This window comes from Schistocerca nitens, chromosome 8 (genome assembly GCF_023898315.1).
Source record: "Schistocerca nitens isolate TAMUIC-IGC-003100 chromosome 8, iqSchNite1.1, whole genome shotgun sequence".
NCBI classification, from domain to species: Eukaryota; Metazoa; Arthropoda; class Insecta; order Orthoptera; family Acrididae; genus Schistocerca; species Schistocerca nitens.
In genome coordinates this window covers 634,204,733-634,229,555 of record NC_064621.1, presented here as the reverse complement: position 1 = coordinate 634,229,555, position 24,823 = coordinate 634,204,733, and the positions used below count along the sequence as shown (strand labels likewise).

Genomic DNA, 24,823 nt, shown 5'->3' with positions numbered 1-24,823 from the left:
CTTTCATCAATTAAATTCAATATTTCTTCTGTTACCCAAGGATTTCTATTAGCCCTCGTCTTTTTACCTACTTGATCGTCTGCTGCCTTCACCACTTCATCCCTCAGAGCTACCCATTCTTCTTCTACTGTATTTCTTTCCCCCATTCCTGTCAATTGTTCCCTTATGCTCTCCCTGAAACTCTCTACAACCTCTGGTTCTTTCAGTTTATCCAGGTCCCATCTCCTTAAATTCCCACCTTTTTGCAGTTTCTTCAGTTTCAATCTGCAGTTCATAACCAATAGATTGTGGTCAGAATCCACATCTGCCCCAGGAAATGTCTTACAATTTAAAACCTGGTTCCTAAATCTCTGTCTTACCATTATATAATCTATCTGAAACCTGTCAGTATCTCCAGGCTTCTTCCATGTATACAGCCTCCTTTCATGATTCTTGAACCAAGTGTTAGCTATGATTAAGCTATGCTCTGTGCAAAATTCTACAAGGCGGCTTCCTCTTTCATTCCTTCCCCCCAATCCATATTCACCTACTATGTTTCCTTCTCTCCCTTTTCCTACTGATGAATTCCAGTCACCCATGACTATTAAATTTTCGTCTCCCTTCACTACCTGAATAATTTCTTTTATCTCGTCATACATTTCATCTATTTCTTCATCATCTGCAGAGCTAGTTGGCATATAAACTTGTACTACTGTAGTAGGCATGGGCTTTGTGTCTATCTTGGCCACAATAATGCGTTCACTATGCTGTTTGTAGTAGCTAACCCGCACTCCTATTTTTTTATTCATTATTAAACCTACTCCTGCATTACCCCTATTTGATTTTGTATTTATAACCCTGTAATCACCTGACCAAAAGTCTTGTTCCTCCTGCCACCGAACTTCACTAATTCCTACTATATCTAACTTTAACCTATCCATTTCCCTTTTCAAATTTTCTAACCTACCTCCCCGATTAAGTGATCTGACATTCCACGCTCCGATCCGTAGAACGCCAGTTTTCTTTCTCCTGATAACGACGTCCTCTTGAGTAGTCCCCGCCCGGAGATCCGAATGGGGGACTATTTTACCTCCGGAATATTTTACCCAAGAGGACGCCATCATCATTTAATCATACAGTAGAGCTGCATATCCTCGGGAAAAATTACGGCTGTAGTTTCCCCTTGCTTTCAGCCGTTCGCAGTACCAGCACAGCAAGGCCGTTTTGGTTAATGTTACAAGGCCAGATCAGTCAATCATCCAGACTGTTGCCCCTGCAACTACTGAAAAGGCTGCTGCCCCTCTTCAGGAACCACATGTTTGTCTGGCCTCTCAACAGATACCCCTCCGTTGTGGTTGCACCTACGGTACGGCCATCTGTATCGCTGAGGCACGCAAGCCTCCCCACCAACGGCAAGGTCCATGGTTCATGGGGGGGACTTACGTCATATCAGGTAAAAATAACCTTTCTAATTACTAAGTGAGGCGTGAGAGAGAACGCTATGGCTCACAGAGCCGGTCTCAACATAAGTTGGAGCTGTCTTGAAGGCGAAGAGTGGACACATCTCACATTAGTGTCAGCTAGTATGTGTCCGGATAATTTCGATCAAATAGTGCAGTTGTGATCTGTCAGTAACGGTCGCTGCAGTACGGCCACCGCTGCAGAGCGAAATGCAGACTAGACACTTGTCAATATTATTTGCGGGGACACACAGAAAAGACCATGCCTCTTCTAAAGTTGGTATATTGCGACTGTGTTACTGTCCTAATAATGCTGATGAATCGCTTGGGCTATGGTATCTATCCCATTGTGTCCTAGATCATAGGTATAATCAATAGGGAGTTAGTGGTTTCGGACTGTGGATAAAGTAAAGGCAGAGAGAGCTGGTGGAAACCTGTCGAGAATGTGCAAGAGAGGTATTTTTAAAACGCAAGGGCCATGCTGGTGGGTTAACGTTAGACGTGTTGTGTTTCAGGCAAGGGAGAGAGCATCTGGGACCACATGCTGCACGCACAGCCCAACCTGACAGCAGACGGCCAGAACGGTGACGTGGCGGCGGACTCGTACCACAAGTACAAGGAGGACGTGCAGCTGCTCGTCGGAATCAACGTGAGTATCGAGGCTGGCAACACCGCTGACTGGTCAACATGTGGCACCTAGCTCATGTTCGATGACAGGTGATTTGTGATGGGCCTCTGATGGGACGCTGCATAATTAAACATTTCTCAGAACTATAAAACACACATTGCTCTGTTAGCTAATATCGTCACGGTGCTGTTCCATTTTTCTTCTCTTATCCTTCGACTTTCGACAAAAAGAAATAGGACAGTTATTTTCAGTACGAGCTGATTGCACGTGTTTAGTTACGAGTATAAAGCATGTAACAAAACGATGTAGAAAACTTGGACGAATTGCAGAGCTTCTCTTGATGAACAATTTCAGGATCGTAGCCCATTCATAATGTGATTCAGCGACCAAACGCAACGTTCAAGTTACAGGGCGCAACAGCCGCTGTGGCCGAGCGGTTCTAGGCGCTTCAGTCCGGAACCGCTCGCCTGCTACGCAGGTTCGAATCCTGCCTCGGGATGGATGTGTGTGGTGTCCTTAGGTTAGTTAGGTTTAAGTAGTTCTAAGTCTAGGGGACTGATGACCTCAGATGTTAAGTCCCATAGTGCTTAGGGCCATTTTTGGGCAGGGGCTAACGTCTGCTGGTAGACCATTCCTTCTACAGCAAATTTTAAGGAATACTGCTACCTTTATGTTCTAACGTATCATTATTGTAGTCGTCACTTGTAGCTGGCTTCTGGAACTTTCGAAGCAGAGCCTACCTTTTCTCTGAGGGCGCATTATTGTCTTGCTGGTGTATCGCAACAATGCCCTGGTGCTAGTGGCCACGCGCCATCTTTGTGTGCGCAAGAAAGTCGTCGTTGGGCTTCGTTATGGAGCAGTCTATCGCATCCCCACCTCGCATTAACTGAGTGAAAATACTGACAGCAAGTATAGCTATGAGTTGAAAGTAGTGCGTCGCTTCGTAGGAGAAAAGTGTTTGAGTGATTCAGTTATTTCGTGGAAAGGCGCGCGGGATTAATTACGAGCTTTGTACTTGAAACGATGTCGTTTTGTGAATCAGTAATTTTCGTCGAGGAGCATATTGATGGTAGGACGTTTGTGGAAAAGCTTCTGTGATCAGTGATCAACTGTTAAACTACTGTGGAAACGCAACGTAACAAAGGCTACTTCAGAATGAATGCGGAACCAGCTTAACTGTTAACACAAGACAGGATGAGTTTAGGCATTTTTTGGCACAAACCGAAGTAATTTCACTTGTACTATTATTGTTTTATAGTGACATTTTCCATTTTTTTACTGAGTAACACTAATATTTGGAGCGTATAACACAGACGGGTTCGAAACCGGCACATGGTCAGATTTATTTCGTAACTTAACGTGATCTAATGTAAAGCTACCGTACTCGAGTACAATAGTCCGATAGCTGCGAAGATTACTGAAAAATAGGTTAAAAGACTGTAGGAGTTTAAAAAAATGTTTGTTTGCACTGGGGATGGACAGTATTTAACGCAAGTGTTGCAAGTCGTATCTATTAAGCAAATAATACGCTCCACAAAGCACCTTATTAAAATATTGGTAGGTTAGGACTGACCATTAGCAACGTGCGTTTTTGTTTAATAGTGTGGAATATATTAAATTATTAATAGCATTAAATAGGAAAACACTTCCTAATGTTAAGCAAAATTATATTTATTTGGTCGCACGGTGGCTTTCGGCTCTTTAGGTCATCATCAGGAAACAACTGAATGTCGCAAACACAGATAAATGACGTGCGACTCATGCAGATATCATTTATACAATACATACTAAAATGAGGACATGTAGAGTGCTTACATAGAAATGTATTGTGTTTTCTATGTCACACAGAAGTGGCTACATTAGCTATTTGAGGACTAGTTTTTCACAGCCGAATAGACGAATTCTAGACTGATGTCCATGTCCACCTTCAGTTACACTATTTACAAGCGTTTGGAAACGTTCACACATTTTTACATGGATGGCACTAACTGCAGACAGCTGAGGTACACAAATTCCGTTCAGAGGAGTAAAGGGGTGGTGACAGGAAAGGATTATGTGCAAACATTTAAAAATGCCAGATGGGTTAATTAACACGCCAACCCCATGTAAATATGCGATAATCGCAAAAGACTAATCTCGACATCGTTTTACCTGATGTTCGTTTAGGAAAAATTATGATTCTATTTTCAGACGTTTCTCTGGTCGCAAATACAAACTTGTTCCTGTAATATGACCCTTTTCGTCCTATTGAAGTACGGTCATTTTGCTGTACGTTTCGAATAACCAAGAAGAGAAGTATGTGATGTAAAATGTCTGCTTTTGAAATCCAGAATTTTTCTTAATTTGAACAGACGAAACTATTATTCGGCCTATGTCCTCTTGACGAAAACGCTTGCTACGTTTGGACGGTTACCACCCTTTCCTTCTCAAAGCGTTCATCCAGAGAACTCCTCGTGTTGGACAGACAGAAAATATAACGTCAAATGGCACAAGTAAAACCACTGCAATTAAAGGTGAAGAGAAATACCGAAATTAATGTATATCAATGAATGCATCTTTTGAACGAGTCCACCTAAGAACGAACTGTGAGTCATTTACACTTTAGCCTGTAATTAAAATACTAAGTACACCCGTAAATGACGCAATATGGCATTTTTGAACAAAACACTTCCACGAGAAGCTAATGTTTACGGCAACTATCATAAAGGACGTCGGATTCTAGTTTGTGACGTCATGCCAACTCCTCTTATTTTACTCCCATGCCTATTCAACTAAAAACTTTCGACTTCCATGGAGATATAGCCCCAAACTCGTTTCGGTGGAAGTGTTTTGATAAAAAATACCAGCCTGTTGTGAACTAGTCTTTCTGATTCTTAGTCTAAAGTGTAAAGGAATCACAGTTCATTCGTAAGTAGACTTCTTCAAGCGATATTTTCTTTTATATATTCGAATGTTGGTTCTACTTATTTCTTTTATTCTAGTGGTTTTATTTCTGTAGTTTGACTTTAGATTTTCTGTCACTTCAACTCAAAGAGCACTCTAGTTGAACGCTGTGAGAAGGAAATACTGCAAACTGTCCAAGCATGGCAATACACGTTCTCTGCATTTTCAGGAAGAGGACATGGGCGGAACATTGGATTGCGGAAGCAGCATTTTCATGACACATGCTTCTCTTCTTCGTCATCCAAAAACGCAACAAAAGAAACTTACCTTAACGAGGAGAGATGCGTAGTATAACTGGATCAAATATACCTTCAAGACGAGAAAAATGTCTGAGAATGCCATTCTGACACGGTATTATTCTCGAAAGTAATGTAATATTTAGTATTTAAACCAACTTTTACGTGGACAAGACAGGAATTAAGAACAATATGTAATTGTTAATAGTAGTCTGCTAACGTTCGGGGGCTACTAATAAAGCGGCACCGGTTTGAAAGCAAGGTATAACGTAAGTCTGTAGCGCCTCCTCTCCCTATTACAGGTATACCTCTATGGAGTTCTCTGGCCAACGACCTCTCTGCCTACCCACGGAACCAAAGATCTTCCGTTTTTGAAGCCCAGCGCAAAGTGGAGGGAATCTGAAGGCCGTTAACTGATATACTACTGCTACTTATTAAAGGCATAAAAGTGCGGGAGAAACGTGCTGAGAGATACCAAGAAATTCTTCTGTTCATACAAACCTTTAGAAACAACTGGAGGATTAATATTTCATTTTATGAAACAAGTCTGTCCAAATCTTGCCAGACGCGTTTCAATCCTACCAAAAGGGGCCCTAACTACGCCCAACACCAAATAATCGCACTCTGATGTTCTTCTTTTCATTTGGTATCTTATACTTTCTTCGATTTCGCATCCATTTCGCTCAGTGCTCGACGTGTGCAACTAGCTGTGTACTACAGCTGTGATTTCTCTGTACCTGCAGGCGAACGTGTACCGGTTCTCCCTGAGCTGGCCTCGTATCCTCCCCACTGGAGACACGGACAACATCAACCAGGCGGGCATCGACTACTACAACAACCTCATCAACGAGCTGCTGGCCAACGGGATCGAACCTATGGTGAGTACGCTACCAGATACAGACCGGCGAGCACCACTTTGCAAACTCATGCGATAACTGACGTACATCATATCTCGTACTCTCGCCTTCTAACAAACAGCGTTTAATCAAGAGACTACAACGTCCTTCTTCGTTCAGTGAATTCCGAAAGAAAAGTCCACTGTAAGTGCTGCACTCCGGCGACCACTATTTTCCAAACACAAATGGTGATGACGTAACGTCTGCGCCAATATCTCGCCTCTTCATCTGACAGTGTGTAATCATCAGATATCAACAGCGCACTGTTTCAAGAGCTTCGCGTCAGAACACTGCTACATTCTTTTGTTCGTCGGCGAATCCCGAAAGAAAAACTGGACGGTTCGTACCTACACGAGAGACGGACAAACTACAATAATTTATCCATTTTACTGGACGGAGACCTCCGTGATTGTGGATTATATTAAAGAAACACAACAACAAGCAATTTCTTCTATATCAATATGTGTGCTGCAAATGCCTTGTGCTATATAACAGTTTCGTTTATCTACTACCCTTCGTGAGGTGGATATTTTGTTTATTTTGTATATTTGTATATTCTGTTTATCTACTACACTTCGTGAATTGAGAGCTTACAATTACAAAGTGTACTAGGTAAACAAAAATATTATTTCTATTTACCGTTCACAACTCATGAAGTGTACTAGATACAATTGTTACAGTCTGGAAGCAGCTGGCTTCTTGCATTTTGGGATCCTGAATGTGGAGCTAGTCACCACTTAGAAACGTAACCTGTGTGGAAATACTCTCCATGCCACTCATGTTCGTTTATTTTGTTAGCACTTTAAAATTGTTCCTCGACAGAGACATAACAACCCTTGACAGATTCCAAGGTGCCTGCTGGTAGACAACCCCTTGCGACACCCGACTTGCGCTACACGGCGGTCCGTCTGGCTGCCATCTTCAGGTGCGGTCGCTGAGTACACAAATAACCTTTCAGACAAAATGAAGAACAGGAAGATCCAGTTTTTATACGTTTATCTCCTCGCTAATGGTATCTTTAAGGTTTTATTGTCCCTGCACCAGGTCGCGATTATACCCCGATCGGGAAACGTGCAGAATGTTTAAAAATACCTTAACTGTTCTTGGGGTATATCGATCTCGCAAGGCCTTAGATATGGCAGGTCTAAGCTTTTTAGTTTTTGATACTAGGTCTACAACTTTGCTACTGTCATTCTTTCTCAAAATTCGTAGCTTTTTTATACAAAACGCACAACGAATTTACGATTCAAAGTACCGGCCATCGCTGGGTACTACTTTCCACCATCTTTCGGGCACCATGTGAACCCTGTGGCTCAAGAACCAGGTTTCTTTTCAGGAGATTCATGAATTGATTCAATTTTGAACTTGTCCATGTCACTGGAACTCCTGGTCAGCTAGGCCGTGTGGATTGATCGAAAGAGGTAATGAGGGGGAGCAGTGTCTGGAGAATACGATGTGCGGGATAGTAATTACCAGCTAAACGTTTTCGTCGGGTTTTGAGACATGGTGTCCAGTACTGTCAAGCTTTAAAACCACCTTTCATGTCCATCGGTGTATTGTGGCCGTTTGTCTTTCAGTGCTCGGTTCAAACGTTTCCGATAACCATCTCCTGTGATTGTTTCCGTCGGTTTCTGTAGCTTCTTAAATCCTCCCTCTTCCAATGCCACACCGATATTCGACTTCAGAATCACTGTTCTTGAAGTTTAGAAATAATTCTCCGCACATTCTTTCATTAACAGGTACTAACCACAGATCTTACACAGCACTTTATGAGCCTCATCCGCAGAGTTCTTGGTGTCAAAGTAGATATGACGACAATTAAGCTCGTTTGTTGACATGTTCAATCGCGAACAACTTTCTGATGCTATCACAAATCGACTAATATTAAGATGGTATTGTATTTACAAACGACAAAGCTTATTGTACGAGACTTACGACCGACCATCTGCAACCCCACTTGCCGTTACTGCAATGTATTGTAAAACGGAGGAAGCAAATTTGCAGACGTTACAGTTTCTCATAAAGTAACATAGATTCTTAGAGGCTTGCTCTCAGCTGGGCATCGTTGTAGATCGCGAACGAAGCTCCAGCAGCCGGTTATTAAAAGAAAAGCTACTGTAGGTGCCATCTTGACTGAGAGAAGCAGTTTTATCTGAAACGAGGAATAACTGTCCAGAGTGTGAGATAGGCAAAATTTATTCCGCGCTTAACTTCTGAACTACCATTGGCTGAATCAGAGGAAAAGAACATCCGTGTATGCTTGGATATTTTTAGTGAATAAAACAGAGAATTTTATAGCAGTATTTTCAGTGCCTAATGACTTATGTAAGAACTGACTGGATCATACAGTACAACTCAACGTGGGAAGAGGTCTTTTATTTCTTTAAAAAATTCTGATATGGTTTTCTCGAAACTGTTCATGTACCTGAACGGTTTCATAACTGCGAACTGGTAACCAAAGAATAAATAAAAATTTTCGTTAAATTATTACCACTACACAACTTCTCCGCTCTTTTGAAGGAAAAAAAGGAATGTTTTTGGCAGTTAACACAGTTAACTTTTCCGCTCTACAAATGTTAATCAGAATTCGGTGTAGCATATCTCTCTCTGACCCCACTCTGTGTTGACGACACGCCCTGAATCAGCTGCGGCAGTGGTTCCCTCTCGTCTCGTGTATTTTTTTCTCTCCAACTTTACTATTGGACATTAAACATGGCCGCATCTGTCCACAGATCACGCTGTACCACTGGGACCTGCCTCAGGAGCTGCAGAAACTGGGCGGATGGCCCAACATCGAAATTGCCGACTATTTCGTCGAGTACGCTCGCATCGCCTTCGAGAACTTCGGAGATCGGGTGAGTTGCTTTCCCTCCCTCTCTGCGTCGGTCGCAGAAGTAATGTTATCTGAAAACTCCTCCTCCCGCCTATGCCTGAGAAACAACAAAAAGTAAGGCCATCAACAATACCACTTGGGACTAGGTAAACTGCCAACCAGAATATTTCTGTCGTCGTATGCAGTTTTGTATTGGCATACTCGTAGTCCTTTCGGCAGCAAATTCACAAGACGATGACTCTCATGGTGGAAAACAACGTTTCATTTAGATTTCTAGATACGATGATCATTTAAACGTATCGAGTACATTCACGCTTAGCCGGGAAGGTGTACTTCTTCTTCCGCTGGTAGTTATCTTTGAGCCGCCACACGTCTCGCGTTCGATTGGGCATTGACATCTCCGAAGACATTTTACAAACCCAGCTCGCTCTGTTCGTCCCTCAGATACATAGCTCTGTAAACAACGAGGCTCGGGAAGGCATTTGACACCGTCCTGCACTCCCGTCTAGTGAAAAAAAAAATTACCGAGTATCGAACCAGATTTGCGACTGGGTACAGTACTTCACTGTAGATAGAACTCAGCACGTCGCTCTTAACGAAACAAAATCGACAGATGTAAAATAATATCCAGAGTGTTCCAAGGAAGGACCCCCGCACTTTACAATGTACGTAAATGAGTTAGTAGAAAGCGTGGGAAGTTATTTAAGATCGATCAGAGATGACGCGGGTGTCTGTAAGAAAGTAGCAACACCAGAAGACAGTATCGACTTGCAAAACGACAAAAAGAGGGTTGATGAGTGGTACATGGACTGTCTGTTGACTCTGAACGGAAATAAATGTAATAAACTACTTATACGAGGTTTGGAACTTAAGTAACGGCGACTATCTATTCACAACCGATACAAAAGAGTTACATGTTTGCACCTGTTACTGTCCTTCAAAGTAGTCACCAACGTTGTGTAGAACCCGTTGCCAGCGATGTGGTAGGCGTAGTATACCGTTATAGCAGAGCCTGTTCTGTTGATGGTGCGAATGGAGCGGTGTACTGTCTGTCGAATCTCTGGAACAGTTCTGAAGCGAATGCCATGAAGTGGTTCCTTCATCTGAGGAATCAAATCAAAGTCACAAGGACTTAAGTCCGGTCAGTATGGTGGATGGTACAGTACTTCCCAGTCCGATCGACCGAACAGAGCAGCCATAGCTTGCGCCGTATGCGCCCGTGCATTGTCGTACAAAATGATGGGTCGGTTGCGCAGAAAATGTCGCCGATTCTTTCGCAAAGCTGGTCGCAGGTGATGATCCAAAAACGAACAGTAATACTGTGCGTTTACGGTCTGCCGTGGAGGAACGTAATGCTTTAGGATAACACCATCACAATCGTAAACGAGAATCACCATATCTTTCACCATACTGGGGCTCTGACGCACTTTCGATTTTCCTGGCGATCCATAATGACGCCATTCGTTGGATTTGCGTTTCAGTTTTGGCTCGTACGATGTGGCCCCTGTCTCATCCAGTGTTACGATACGGCATAAGAAAGCCACTCCTGCGCCCTCATAGCGCTCCAAGTGCGTCTGAACAGCGTCGTAACGCATCCATTTCTGCATTTCCGTCAAGTCATGCTGAACCCAGCGTGAAGCAATTTTTCGCATTCCCAGGCGTTCTTTCAGGACGCAAAGCACAGTCGTATATGCTAATCCGGTTTCGTGGGCGAGCTCACGAATCGTATGGCGTCGATCACTGTCCACTAACGCGGCAACAGCATGCACTTCTTCTTCAGAGACGCTGGGACAACCTGCCCGATGCGTGTCTGCCACAGTTTGCCGACCTTCGTTGAAGGCTTTTACCCAATGTGCCACTGTTCTGTACGGCAATGCCGAATCCCCGCACGCCTCTTGAAGACCTTGCTGACACTGTCGTGCTGTACGACCTTTGGCACGTTCAATCTTGATCCAACTCCGTTGTTCCTGTTTCGAATACATAGTGACACCGTTACGTTAGACCGCTCGCTCATAAGTGACTGTGTTTCCCTCGATTGTGCGTACGCCGGTGACGTGGGACGGGCGAGTCCATTTGCTCGGAGGTAAGGTAGACATGTCAACGACGTCTGCTATCAGTGACAATAGTAGATTCCATTGCATAGTGTCTCCACAGCAGAGTTGCCACTATTTAAGTTCCAACCTACGTACTTAGGTAAAAAAAAACCACTACTATACAGTTACACTACTGTTGACAAATTGTTGGAAACAGTATCTATTGTAAAATATCTAGGAGTAACTATCCACACCGACCTTAAGCGGAATAACACAAAGCAAACAGTAGGAAAAAACAGACGCCGCACAGAGATTCAAAGGAAGGATCTTGAGAAAATATAAAACATCCACGAACGAAATGCCTTATAAGGTGCTTCTTCTATCGATTCTGTTCATTAATAGGGGCTCCTCACCAGGCAGAACTGACAGAACACACAGAGAAGATCCAACGAAGAGCGGGGCGTTTCGTTACGTGATCGTTTGGTTGGCGAGAAAGTGTTACCGAGATGCTCAACAAACTCGATTGGTAGACGTTAAAAGAGAGGCGCTGTGCATCACTGAGAGGATCACTATTGAAATTTCGAGAGAGCACTTTCCGAGAGAGTCGGGCAGCATATCTTTCCACATAGATCTCGTGAGAGAACATTCGAGGAATTAGCGCTAATACAGAGACTTACCGACAACCCTTATTCACACGCACGAATCATTTCCTGGACAACAACATCTGTTAAATACAAAATGTTCGCTTATGCTTCCCAGTGACACTAATCGTCTTTTATAATTGATTATGCTCTTGGAGGTAGCAGAGCATAGGCACCCTGCCACTTTCCTATGTAATGTGTGTTGCCTGTCATCCAGTCTTCTGCTCTGTGTGAAACGGTGAAGGCCGAGCTTTTACACTGCACAACAAAGGATCACTTCTTCGAAACCCTGCAATTGCCTTCCACTGCGTTGCATTAGTTTCTCAAATCGGCGCAAAATTGCCTACAACGTTCGTCTCGAATGGTGTAAAAGCGTGGCGGCCTGCGATTTCACCCTCTGGTTCGGCGACGCTTCAAACAGCCACGTGTCGACACATGCGGAGAAAAGGCAACTGTGCAGAAAGTCATGTGAGCTGTAAGGTGGGATAATGATGCCACATTGGCACCAAAGTTCTCCTCGATTCTGCTCACCACCACCGTGATCGTGACACACAGCTCTTCTCATCCACATTTCACCCCTCTTTTGATTCTCTACAGTGGAGGGCAGAACCATGACACCCATCATTGAAATCGCTCGGTTTTCTTATAGGTGGCCGAGGAAACATTTCAAACACACCGCTGCTCACAATCTGCACAAAAAGCCCTCAAGAGCTCGCATGGAGAGCGACAGTGAAACCACCCATTTTCCTGGGTCACTGATTCCCATGGATTTGGCGGTTGAAAGTGATAGTGAGCAGTACGACGAGAAACAGGACGATATTCGTGACGAACTTGGACACTGTTCACACCCTCAGACGTTCCAACCCTTCTTTACGGACATTGTGGGGTAGCATCCACATGGAACGTGACTGCACCCATTTGAAATGGAGAGCGACAGCACGTTTTGCTCCCGTGTACGGTTTGGAGCACTACGGACCGTTGATAACCGTTCAACGAAATTATAACGTGATCCGAAACAGCGTAGGATGGTTATGCTTTTTCAGCCCTTCTGTTCAGCGCTCTCTTGTGGCGAGATCATGCGAGAGTCCAATATTAACATGTACATGACAAAAACGGCAATAGGAACCTCAAAGATGACCAAATTCGGCAACACCTTCGGTGGCACTCATGCAAAATTTTTGTGCACGTTACAAATGCATCTGTCAAAAACCCTGACACAACTTTAGCCTAGCAGCTGCTCTGACGTCTGAATCTAGGTAAATCACTCCCAAGAAGTGTCGACAGGGTTGTTTAGCTGACAAGCGCTAGAGAAGTCGTCAGGCTGTTCTGGTGCCGAAATTTCTAAAGATACATTTATAATGCGTTCAACAACCGAACTGGAGGGTCTTAGGTGGAGTGTTCGCCGTTTTATCCACGCACATGTTCATGTTGCACTCCCACGCGATCACGCCAAATGTGGGAGGAAAACGGGAAGAGTGAAAAAGCCTAAATACACTTTACTGTTTCGGGTTACCTTCAGATTTCGTCGAATGGTTATGAACGGCCTCAAGTGGTTCCAACCCGTACAAGAGAGTAAAATTAGCGGTCGCGCTGCACTCCAAATGGGTGCGATCACCCAATGGGAATACAGCTCCACAATGTCCTCACGGAGGAGTTGAAACGTCCAGGTGTGTCAGCAGTGTCAAAGGCTGTGAAGAACATCTTCCTATTGCTCACGGCACTACCAACTGTCGTTTTCGGCCGCCAAATGTATCGGAATCAGCACAACAAGGCGAGGTGCGATTTTACTGACGCCTTCTATGAGACCTTCCTAATCCTAGATTTATGAGGTCGTTCCACTATGCATCGCTCTAGAGGTACACTTTTACGATACATACTTTTCCAGTTTACTTATGTCAAGATCAATTTTCAGTGGCTGTAACAATCCTCGACCTGTTGCAGATTTTCTTGCACCTCGCTACGCACTTCTTGCGTTGTAACTCTGCTACAGCACCATCTGCGAACGGCGTCACTAGCCTTGTGGAACTGTATCATTTATATACAGGGGGTCCAAATATATTCTCTTTGATTTTTTATTCATTGTCACAATTTTTGGCATTGAGGGAGTTATAATATATGTTGGAATGACCACCAGCAGTTTCTAAACTAAGACTACGGCGACAAAGTGCAGATCGAACTGTGACTCTTCAGCGTGTCTGGCGTAATGGCAAGACATGACGCTATGGTTTGTCCACTAGCTCGTTGATTGTAGGGTGTTTTTGTCGACACACGCCATCTTTGACGGTCCTCCACAAGTACACGTCCACAACGTATTTTTTGATTTAACTAAGGCATTTGATTGTGTTGATCACAAAGTATTGCTCCAGAAGTTGGACCATTGTGGAATACGGTAAGTAGCTCACAATTGGTTCACCTCTTACTTTAGCAACAGGCAGCAAAAGGTCATTATTCACAATGTTGATAACGGCTGTGATGTGGGGTCTGAGTGGGGTACGGTCAAGTGGGGGGTCAGTGTTGGGGCCACTACTTTTCCTTATTTATATAAATGTATGGCCTCTAGTATTACGGGTAACTCTAAAATATTTCTGTTTGCTGACGATACCAGCTTGGTAGTAAAGGATGTTGCGTGCAACATTGGCTCGGTTTCAAATAGTGCAGTACATGACCTCAGTTCATGGCTTGTAGAAAATAAACTAACATTAAATCACAGTAAGACTCAGTTTTTACAGTTTCTAACCTACAATTGAACAAAACCTGACGTATTAATTTCATAGAACGGGCATATCAGTAGTGAAACTAAACAGTTCAAATTCCTAGGTGTTCAGATAGATAGTAAGCTGTCGTGGAAAGCCCACGTTAAGGATCTTGTTCAAAGACTTAATACTGCCATTTTCACTATTCGAACGGTATCAGAAGTGAGTGATACTTCGACACGAAAATTAGTCTACTTTGTTTATTTTCATTCGCTTATGTCGTATGGTATTATATTTTGGGGTAACTGTTCCCATTCTACAGGGATATTTTTGGCTCAGAAACGGGCGGTTCGGGCAATAAGTGGTGTGAGTTCTCGAACGTGTTGTCGACCTCTGTTCACGAGTCTGGGTATTTTGACATTGGCCTCTCAATATATATATTCCTTATTGTCGTTTCTTGGTACCAATATTAGTTTATTCCCGAGAATAAGCAGCTTTCACTCGGTTAATACTCGGCAGAAATCAAACCTGCATTTGGATCGGACTTCCTTAACTCTTGTGCAAAAAGGTGTGCAGTATACTGCTGCATCCATTTTCAATAAGCTGCCACTAGAATTCAAAAATTTTAGCAGTAATCCACATGCTTTCAAATCGAAACTGAAGAGTTTCCTCATGGGTCACTCCTTCTATTCTGTCGAGGAGTTCGTTGAAAAATTAACCTGATTTTTATTTTATTGCTGATATTGTTTACTTAAACTTATGGACTGACTTTTTTCAGGTTCATGAACATTTTATTTTTATCTGTTATGACTTTTATGGTGTAATTTCAGGTACTGACACGTTCCATGACCTTGGAGATTTGCTCCTCAATTTGGTCCTACGGAACTTGACGTGTAAATAAATAAATAAATAAAAAGGATCTCATCTACCCGAATTCCATGTAGCGCCGTGCTGGTACAACCAGACGTCGACGGTAGGGAGTCGAACCTCCATCTTATTGCATGTAAAAGATATCTCCTGAAGTACCTGTGCTAGCAGAATAGAAATGCGGAAAACACAAGCCCGAAAACAATTTATTGGACTCATCAAAACGTAACAATAATACAATCTCCCAAAGAACAGCAGAATCGATCCCAACTGCGCATCGTAACAAATAAAAAAAATAATAGAAAAAACCTTACTCTGCACGGGGAGGGATCACAATAAAACAATTCTACACTGTCAAGATGTTCGGCGACTATACCAAGTCCATCGGCAAAAGATCGGCCAACTAGAAGAGGCGTCTGGCCGTCGTTACCGGAGTGGCCAGCTGTGTGTACTTCCAAGCGGTGCGTCGAACTGTCCTTTGCCGGCAGTGCGCCGCTTTAAAAAACCCGTTTGGCGGAAGTATCTGCCGGAACTATTTGTGATAACGTGCCTGGCGTATCAAAGTAGTTCCTGGCTAGCTGCGACCTCTGGTGAAGCTGTTCTACAGGCTCCGCGAACGGGTAATGGTGCCTGGCGGCCGTTGGTGGAGACCTGGTGTTGTGTTGTGGCCGCCGGTAAACATTTGTGTTGACAACACAGACTATGTAGGTTTTACTGGTGAAAATACACCCTGTGATGCAGGCGTGTTGGTTGGACGTGCCGATGCCAGTGCAGTAGGCGCTACGATGTGCGAAGTGGGCGGCCACAGCATCTCCATACAGGATTCGGGTGGCAGGTAAAGTCCTAGCCTAAGTATTTCGAGACATGGGTGACAAGTTATCGTAACTTCGAAGAAGAAGAATAGCATCAAACCACGCAGGACAAAGCACACCACAAATTGTGCCCTGGTAGATTCACTGCCTCGTTCACATCAACGTTAAGACTTCCAGGAGCCCAGAAGAGACAACTGTGGCTGTTCACAGTACCGTTAAATCTGAATTGAGCCTCGTCGGACTGCACAACTTTCCCTACTAATTCATCATTCTCAAACCATTCGCTGTATTCAGTACTTCACTCTATGTCGTCCTCATTCATCGCTTATAGCAGTCCTGGAATGTATTCCAACTACTATGCAGCCTTCAGTATCCATATTAACACTTGACTGGTTTACCTCACTTTCGCATGTTCCGGGATTCACAGATTTTTGGTGATAATACTCTCTACGACCTACATGGAAGTCTCGAATACAGTCCGGTCTGTCAGAGGCAAGCTCGTACACATTTTGTTGGGCAAACGACAATGCGGAACTGTACGGAATGCTGTCCTTTCGTCCACAGGTGAAGCTGTGGCTGACCTTCAACGAGCCCAACATGTTCTCCAACGGTTACTCGTCCGCCACATCGTTCGCTCCAGGCGCCAACTCCTCGGGCATCGCTGACTACCTGATGGCCAAGACGATCCTGCTGGCGCACGCGCGCGTCTACCGACTCTACGACCTGAGCTTCCGTCTCAAGCAGAGGGGTGAGCCCGACAGCTATTGTCTACATCAACTGCTAGCTTCTCTCATGTGACTCGAAATCTTTCAAAACTCTTAGCTACAGAAGTACTATGAAAAATTGTTTTGAGCGGAGGATGGGGGCGGAGATAAGAATATCCTTCGTTTCTGGATTATTAATGAAAGATTATGTTCACTGCTCTCCGAGGTGACCTCCAACAAGTAGGCTCTGAGAGCGTGTTAGGAAGTCAACTAACTGAGAAAGGAGTAAGACAGGTGTATGTGTCCCATGTTATCGATCTGCTCATGGAGGGTGCTGAGGAAGTTATGAAGATATTTGGAGATCAGACCGGTAGTTAACGAAGAAGAAATATGAAATTTTTCTGTCAGCCGATGACAGTGCAACTCTGTCAGAGACAGTAGGCAACCTGGAAGATCAGTTGAATGGATAATATGTTAAAAGGGCCGGCCGAAGTGGCCGAGCGGTTCTAGGCGCTACAGTCTGGAACCGCGCGACCGCTACGGTCTCAGGTTCGAATCCTGCCTCGGTCGTGGATGTCTGTGATGTCCTTAGGTTGGTCAGGTTTAAGTAGTTCTAAGTTCTAGGGGACTGATGACCTCAGATGAGATGTTAAGCCCCATAGTGCTCAGAGCCATTTGAACCATTTATGTTAAAAGGAATATTGAAAGGATGTCGTAAGATGAATTTTGGCGCGAACTGTGGCCCACGCAGTTTGGCGGACAGACCAGAATCAGTTGCAGTGCTGTGTGTTGCCATCTCGAACCTGACCATCAGCAATTATTTGTCATTCAGTATTCATCATTTCTGAAAGGTTCTTGAAATATGTTTGTAATGTTTGTGTTTTCTAGAATTTTCAGTTCCCATACAAACAACTGACTGTAGAATATTCGATGTCCTTATGAATAACTGAACTCTCTGTCCAGGAGTTCATTTCTGTTCTTGCTGCATTTTTGTGTTCCTAACAAACGTGCATTCCGCGCTAAGGATTGTATTTCGTTGACGATCCTACTTTCGGATTTGGACTTGAGTGTGGTTTCAACGTGACAGTGTTTGGTGGAGGCGCCGGGTATATCGTAGCATCTACATCACTGTGTTTCCAATTAGGCAAAGCAAAAGGAACAGGACTACAAGCAGTACTTCATTCCTATGGGCCATATATTCAAGACGTCAATGGAGTCCAGGCCAACAGTAAATCAGTTGTACATCAGCAATCTATCTGTGTTCTCCGGAGGTGTTGGTCAGGGTACGATGAAACGATTGAAAGGATTCGTTCGAGTCATCCAATAAAACAGGTGGGAAGACATGAAGAGTCTGGGAAAAGTATGCTTTTACTATGATGGTACAGCGTATTTCTGTGTCGACTACTGACGACTGACCAGATTACGAAGAAGGGTGACTCTCAATTGCAGTAAGTTGATGACCACTCTAGATTGCCTGAAAGGGAAAAAGTAATTCTCATCTAAGGACATGCAGTCATGCTACTGGCAAATAATGGTTTACCAGGAAAAGACGGCCTTCATAACTCCCGATGGCCCCTATGCCTTTAAAGCTATGCCGTTTGGACTGTGTAACACTTCAGCCACTTTCGAAAGTTTAGTGGACAACCTGTCTGGACAGCTGGAGTGGAAGATATTCTTTGCTATCTGAATGATACTGTCGTCTTTTCGAAGACATTTGAGGAACATCCAAGCCACCTGATAACAGTGCTGAAATGTGATCAAACTGTGGCTCTGTAAGAAATAAGAAATCTTGGGACATCTAGCGAATGGCTAATCCAAAAAAATAAGAGCAGTTACAGATTTTACTACAAAATAAAACGAAAGGTAATGGGATGTACTCGAATTATAGCAGACATTGTTGAGGGAATTATAGTAGACAATAAGACACTTAATGTAGTAGATGAGTTAAGCAATTTTGGCAGCGAAATAAGTGACAGCAATTGAAGAAGGCACGATGAAAAAATGAAAACTACCAACAGTAAGAAAGCGTTCCTGGAAAACTCAAACTTGTGAACATCGTATGTAGAGTTAAGTGTCAGGAAATCTTTTCTAAAATTATTTATATGGAGTGTTGCCTTGTATGGAAAAGGAATATGTACGATAAACATTCCACACAAGGACAGATCAGAATCTCCCAAAATGTGGTGCTCTGTGAAAGTACTGAGGTTGCATTGACTGGATAACTGATGAGGATGTGCTGAAACAAATATAGAGGAAAAGAAATTTATGAGGCGACTTGAGTGAAAGAAGGGATCAGCTGATAGAGCACATCCTAAGGTACTACAGAGTCGTCAGTTTGATTACAGAAGGAAGTGTGTGACGCAAAAATTGTAGAGAGAGACCAAAACTTGACTTCCGTCAGCAAGTTGTATGGATGTAGGTTGCAATGGTTATACAGAGGTTTAGAGGCTTGAGCAAGCTCGACTAGGTTGGAAAACTGCATCAAACCACTCCTTGCACTGAAGACTACAACACCATCACCTCTAATAAAACGTATTTCGTGTGCAGTTACTCTCACTCAATCTCAACAGTCCTTTGATGTCTCATTCACATAGCCCATAATAAAAATAATATTTTTATTAAAAGCGATTGTGTATACCATGTTATTTAAACATGCTGATTTTGTTTTACATATCATGGACATACGTGCTATACACAGTTACGACTACATTACTTTTTCCCAAAAGTATGTCACTTCCAGTGCATTTTCTTTCGTTGGTCAGGTTCAGTTTCTATGCGGGAGACTCGACACAGTCGGCATTGAAGGATTTCATGAATAGTCATGTCTTCTCCACAGTCTCACTGCATATCATCTTGATCAGTGTAGCTCCATCTGGCGAAACTAACATTCGATCTACCAACTTGAGATCTCAGTCTGTTCAGGGACTCCTTACGTCCTCCATTCCTCACCACAGCCAGGAGGCGAAGTTTCTCAAATTGTTCTCTAGCCTGGGGAAAGGTACGTCGTAGCTCTCCAAAGCTGAAACGTACTTATTTTCGCAGTGGATCCGAGTGCAATCGATGTTCAAAGGAAACTCTTTCTTCAGTTCAGTAGTTGCAGGGGCATCTCATGTCAGTACAGAGAATGGGTTCTCTCCTGATACAAGTCTTTCTTTCATCACTTGCAGCTGTTTCTCTTGGAACAGGAGGTTGTGCTATTCCTGCGATATGGTAAAACCATTCGATTGGAGTGGATTTAAAGCAATCTGTTATGATTATGTACTTGTCATTGACAAGTATGTCTACCTCTTTGGCCTCTGCTGAATTAAACCAAACATGACATGTATATTCTTCCGCAGAATATCGTACTGCACTTGCATAAGTTCATATAGTTTGAGTTTGACTAATCCACTGTAATCTGGCCACTTTCTGTAGAACATTGTATCAGGTAGAAACTTTTGACCTGCAGTGTTTCTTGAAAGTAAGAAATCTATCAGGTGTGACACCTAGATATTTTGGGGTCTCACGGTGTTCTAGCTGAACACCTGACCGTACTGCAGGATGAACATTAATAAAACTGACAAAGTGCAGGAATGGATTAATGACTGGAAATGGCAGAGAAAAGGTCCTATGAACATGTGTCTGGAAATGGACTGTGTGTCTGCAACTACAGAAAAAATCATTCCAGAACACAGTACAGAGCTGCATTGCATCCACATCACAGCGGTGTTCAGTGGCCTACATCAGGTGAGAGGGATAGTTGCGGTGGCCAGACAAGGTACACGTAACCGTTCTTTGGCCTACACAATGTTGCCAGGCTACTTCACTGGAGTTTGTACTAGGGTTTGTCTTAATAGACTGTAGAATCGGATCCTTCGAATCTGCTGCACGCACAGTCCGCAACCTCCCAACACGTTCGTCTGTGTGGAAGGAGCCATGATTGTACAAACGTCCGAAAAGGTCTTCAAATGTTGTGCGATGTAGTTAATGTCTATGATGGTACTTGCTTTGGCATAGCCATACTGCTTCTCGACCATTCCCACCTGCTTGGCCACACACAAACATCATCTCGGCTTGTATCCGACTATTTTGCTGCTTACAGTACGCTGCGTCGATTACAGAGCCTGCAACACATAAGGAACACATGGCACGTGGTCAGATGACGTGCCATTCGTCAGTGCCGTCTACCCTGGCAACGACGCATTTCCGGACATATGGTTATAGGACCTTCTCTCTTCCATTTTCAGTCAGGAATCCGTCCATTCAGTTTCCCGGTTTTATTAATGTTCACCCTGTCTAATTTGCTACTAGCTTCAATGAAAACCGCACACTTGTATATTCGAGGGGCTGGTTGTAGTATCTGGATATTTATTTAAGGGCATTCGTGAGGGTCTTCTCTACTGTTTCCAGATCTGTGCTCTGGTAGTTAGAGAAGGGACAATAGTATGGAAGAAGCTCCAGTTATTGGGCGCTATGGGTTGGTCATTGGTGTATATATTGGACAGACTTAGAGCCAGGACACTTCGATGCGTGGTGCCGTTTCTCTGTAGTCTCCATCGGCTACTCTTTCCTTGGAAGATCAGGAAAAACCTACTGTTCTGCAGAAGATTTGCGATGAGTGTAGTGATGCTAAAATCCATAGTCGTTTGCAGAACTTGACTAATGGTAGCTGGTGATGGACAACGTCATACGGTGCTGTTAAGTCTCCAAATACCGCTCGCGTCTCCTTACGAGTGTCAAATCTGTATAGCTTTTGGCTGCTCGAAATCCAGATTACTGAGTTTAAATAAGGGGTCAGTTAAGGGTGATAGACGATTTACAATCAATATTTTCAGCAATTTGTGAACTTGACATAAGAGTGCAAGTGGTCTAAAATTCTTTGGATTATTTCATTCTTCGGCATATTTCACCAAACCGGTTAGCTAATGGTCAGCTATGAGTAGCCTGTAACTACGTTACTCCCTCAATTGCGACAGTGAAAAGTACATGTGACTTTTAACATTAGCAGCCTATTGTCGGTAATAAGTGACAAATATTTTTTCAAGAAAGACGTGGCATTTCAGCAAGCAGATGGCCCCATACGTCAATCCTCTTGTAACTAAGAAAATAGTTGAAACATACACTTTAAAACATAAAAAAACGACGCACCACGAAGGAATTATGGGAAAAGTGCGGAAATAAATAGAAGCGTTGTACGTTTACAGACAAACAAAAAATTACAGTTACAGAAAAATTGGATGATTTATTCAAGAAAAGGAACTTGACAGAGCAAGTCAGTAACGCGTTGGTCCACATTTGGCCCTTTCGCAAGCAATTATTCGGCTTGGCACTGATCAATAGAGTTGTTGGATGAACTCCTGAGGGGTATCGAGCCAAATTCTGTCCAATTAGTGCGTTAGACAGCGAAATCCCGAGCTGGATGAAGGGCGCTGCGCGCAATGTTCCAAATGTTCTCACTTGGGGAGAGATATGACGACCCTGCAGACGAAGGTAGGGTGGTGGGTGACAGTCAGGTCTCAGCACTGTATGGGGTGTCACCGGGCCTCAGTTCCAGGGGGGACTCATCACTGAAGACAATTCTACTCCAGTCAATGAGATTCCAGCGCGAAAACTTATTTCGAGACGATTTGGACAGTGGTGGCCTACCAACCTGTCGTCCGCAATACAGCCCCATAGTCGGAAGTGCCGCTCTGGTGTGCCATTTTTTATTCACAGCAAAACCCATTCAGTTGTCATCCACGGCATCCGTATAGCACAGTGGTACGTCGACGATATTCTACGCCCCATATTGTTTTCCCTTCCTGGCAGGCTATCCTTAAAATTCAGCAAGATAACCCCCGCTCACACGCGGCGACAGGTCCTACTGCTTGTCTTCCTGCTTGTGAAACCCTATTTTGGGCAGCAAAGTCGCTGTATCTCTTCTCAACTGAGAATGTTTGGAGAATTATGGGCAGGACCCTCCAACTAGCTCGGGAATTTGACGATGTAAAGCACGAACTGGACTGAATCTGGCATAATATCCATCAGGAGGACATACAACAATTTTGTCAGTCAATGCCAGAATAACGGTTTACATAATGGTCAGAGGTGGACCAACTCAACATTGACTTGCTCTATTTGCGAAGTTTTTTCTATTGAATAAACGATCCAATTTTTGTGAAAGTTAAGCGTTTGTTTGTCTTTACATACACAACTACCCATTTACATCCCATTCGAAGAATTCTTCCATGGTGCGTCGATTTTTTCTGTCTTGGAGTGTGTTTAAGAACATAACAATGAATTCTATTTTGTATTCATGAAAGTCACTACAAATGAAAATACTAGTAGTATAAAGACACCCAGTAATGTAGATTGTCATTACAGGCAAGGTTGGCATCACACTGGACGGAGGCTGGTACGAGCCGCTGACCAACAGCGCGGAGGACGCCGATGCTTCGGAACGTCAGCTGCAGTTTGAGGTCAGCGGTGCCAGCATAAACTATTTCTGTTTACTTCCATGTCCAGTTTCTTATTGTCCTATCACGAATTTTGTAGACTTTCCAATAACGCGATGCCTTGCTCGCAGATCGGGCTCTGGGCGAATCCCATCTTCTCGCTGCTGGGCGACTTCCCCAAGGTGGTGCGCCAGCGCGTGGCAGCCAACAGCAAGGAGGAGGGGCGCACCAGGTCTCGCCTGCCCTCGCTCTCCTTGTCCGAGATTCTCCTCATCAAGGGTGAGTAGGCGACGCACAGAGACACAGGACACTTCTCAAGCCCTCTGTCTACACTAGCACGTCCCGCAGGATATTGGTATTTTCCACGTGTCAGCCTTACCAAAACGCAGTTTCAGAAGGTGACGAATATTGCTGCCTACCAGAGAAACGGCATTGCAGGAGCAACTGCGAGAGAATCGGTGAAGATCTCAGCACTATAACTGTCACATGAAGTTAAATAAAAAGTGTCGCAATTAGGGATGAACTACATGGCTAACTTCGAGTATTAGGTTACAATGTTTCTGTTCCAACCAAATAATAAGTTCCCAAAAAATATTAATTACACTGCTTCATAAAAAAAATTATAGTAGCCAGAGGGTGTCAGTATAAGTTCTTACATGAATACACCATTGGTGCCTTATATATTATTAGGGTTGAAAGTATCTGTGACAGATAGAAAGGCCACCTGAGTGCCCTAGTGTGGTTCACGTCTAGTGTTGCTACCATCCCTAGTAGGGTATACAGGTATCGTGAACTACGTTAGATGTTGACTGGTCACAGCGACTCATACTCCTGTTAGATAGCGTTGTCAGCACCTCTCCTTGTGGGTCTCCATTTGGTCAATTGATCGAATAGTGCAATATCCTAATTTCTGGGGCATTTGGGTGTGATAATGGCTGGATGGGAAATGGCTGCATAGGAACATGAGGTCAGACATACTCATCGTCAATGATCTTTTGGATCAAGCTTGACCACTAAAAGGGACGATCGCTATGTTGTGCACAAAGCTCGTTGTAACTCCTTCGCATCTGCGCCCGCCATCAGACAGCAAGTAATGCACTCCCTGCAGCATTCTGCGTCATCCTGGAGACTTACAGGAGCCAGACTAGGGAGTTATCGTCGCATTTGTAGGCTGCTGTTAGAACTCCAACACAAACGGCTGCATTTGCAGTGATGTCGTGACCAGGAAACGTGGACTGCCGACGGTTGGCGTCATGCTGTGTTCAGCAATGGAATGTGGTTGCGCGCTACCCCACGTTACTGTCGACAGGGAGTATGGTGGCGACCTCGGGAGAGGTCCCATTCTTCCAGTGACATGCGTCACGGGTGGAACTCCGAAGGCACAACACTACGTCGCGGACATCTTGCGTCCTTTCTCGACATCACAAAGATCGTCCATACATGACATGTGCCTATAAATTTTCTGCTTGAAGTGCAGGGACCGTGTGGCCACCGAAATCACCAGATATTCCTCGAATGGAACATGTGTGGAACCAGCATGGACATCATGTCTGACCCTGTGTCAGTGTCCAGGATATCAAGGACTGCTTACATCAGTTGTAGCGGCTGACCCCAGGAGAGGATACAACCACTGTATGAGACCCTTCAGAACCCACTTAGAGGATGTATTAGGGTGAGAGGGGATG

The 24,823-nt window shown here is 43.9% G+C and overlaps 1 protein-coding gene across 11 annotated transcripts in view; it reads left to right on the top strand.

The window, feature by feature from the left end:
• LOC126198739 (myrosinase 1-like) overlaps positions 1 to 24,823 on the top strand; it is a 192,225-nt gene that overhangs the window by 154,398 nt on the left and 13,004 nt on the right. For 2 of the 11 annotated variants that reach the window (XM_049935282.1, XM_049935287.1), the window contains 6 exons: positions 1,955 to 2,088; positions 5,990 to 6,124; positions 8,875 to 8,997; positions 16,586 to 16,769; positions 23,068 to 23,162; positions 23,270 to 23,417. The exons of 4 other annotated variants lie outside the window; for them this stretch is intronic. In XM_049935282.1, coding sequence (XP_049791239.1) covers positions 1,955 to 2,088; positions 5,990 to 6,124; positions 8,875 to 8,997; positions 16,586 to 16,769; positions 23,068 to 23,162; positions 23,270 to 23,417 — 819 coding nt within the window. The remainder of the gene's footprint in view (positions 1 to 1,954; positions 2,089 to 5,989; positions 6,125 to 8,874; positions 8,998 to 16,585; positions 16,770 to 23,067; positions 23,163 to 23,269; positions 23,418 to 24,823) is intronic. 5 more of the 11 variants (XM_049935281.1, XM_049935289.1, XM_049935286.1 and 2 more) reach the window with 5 other exon arrangements.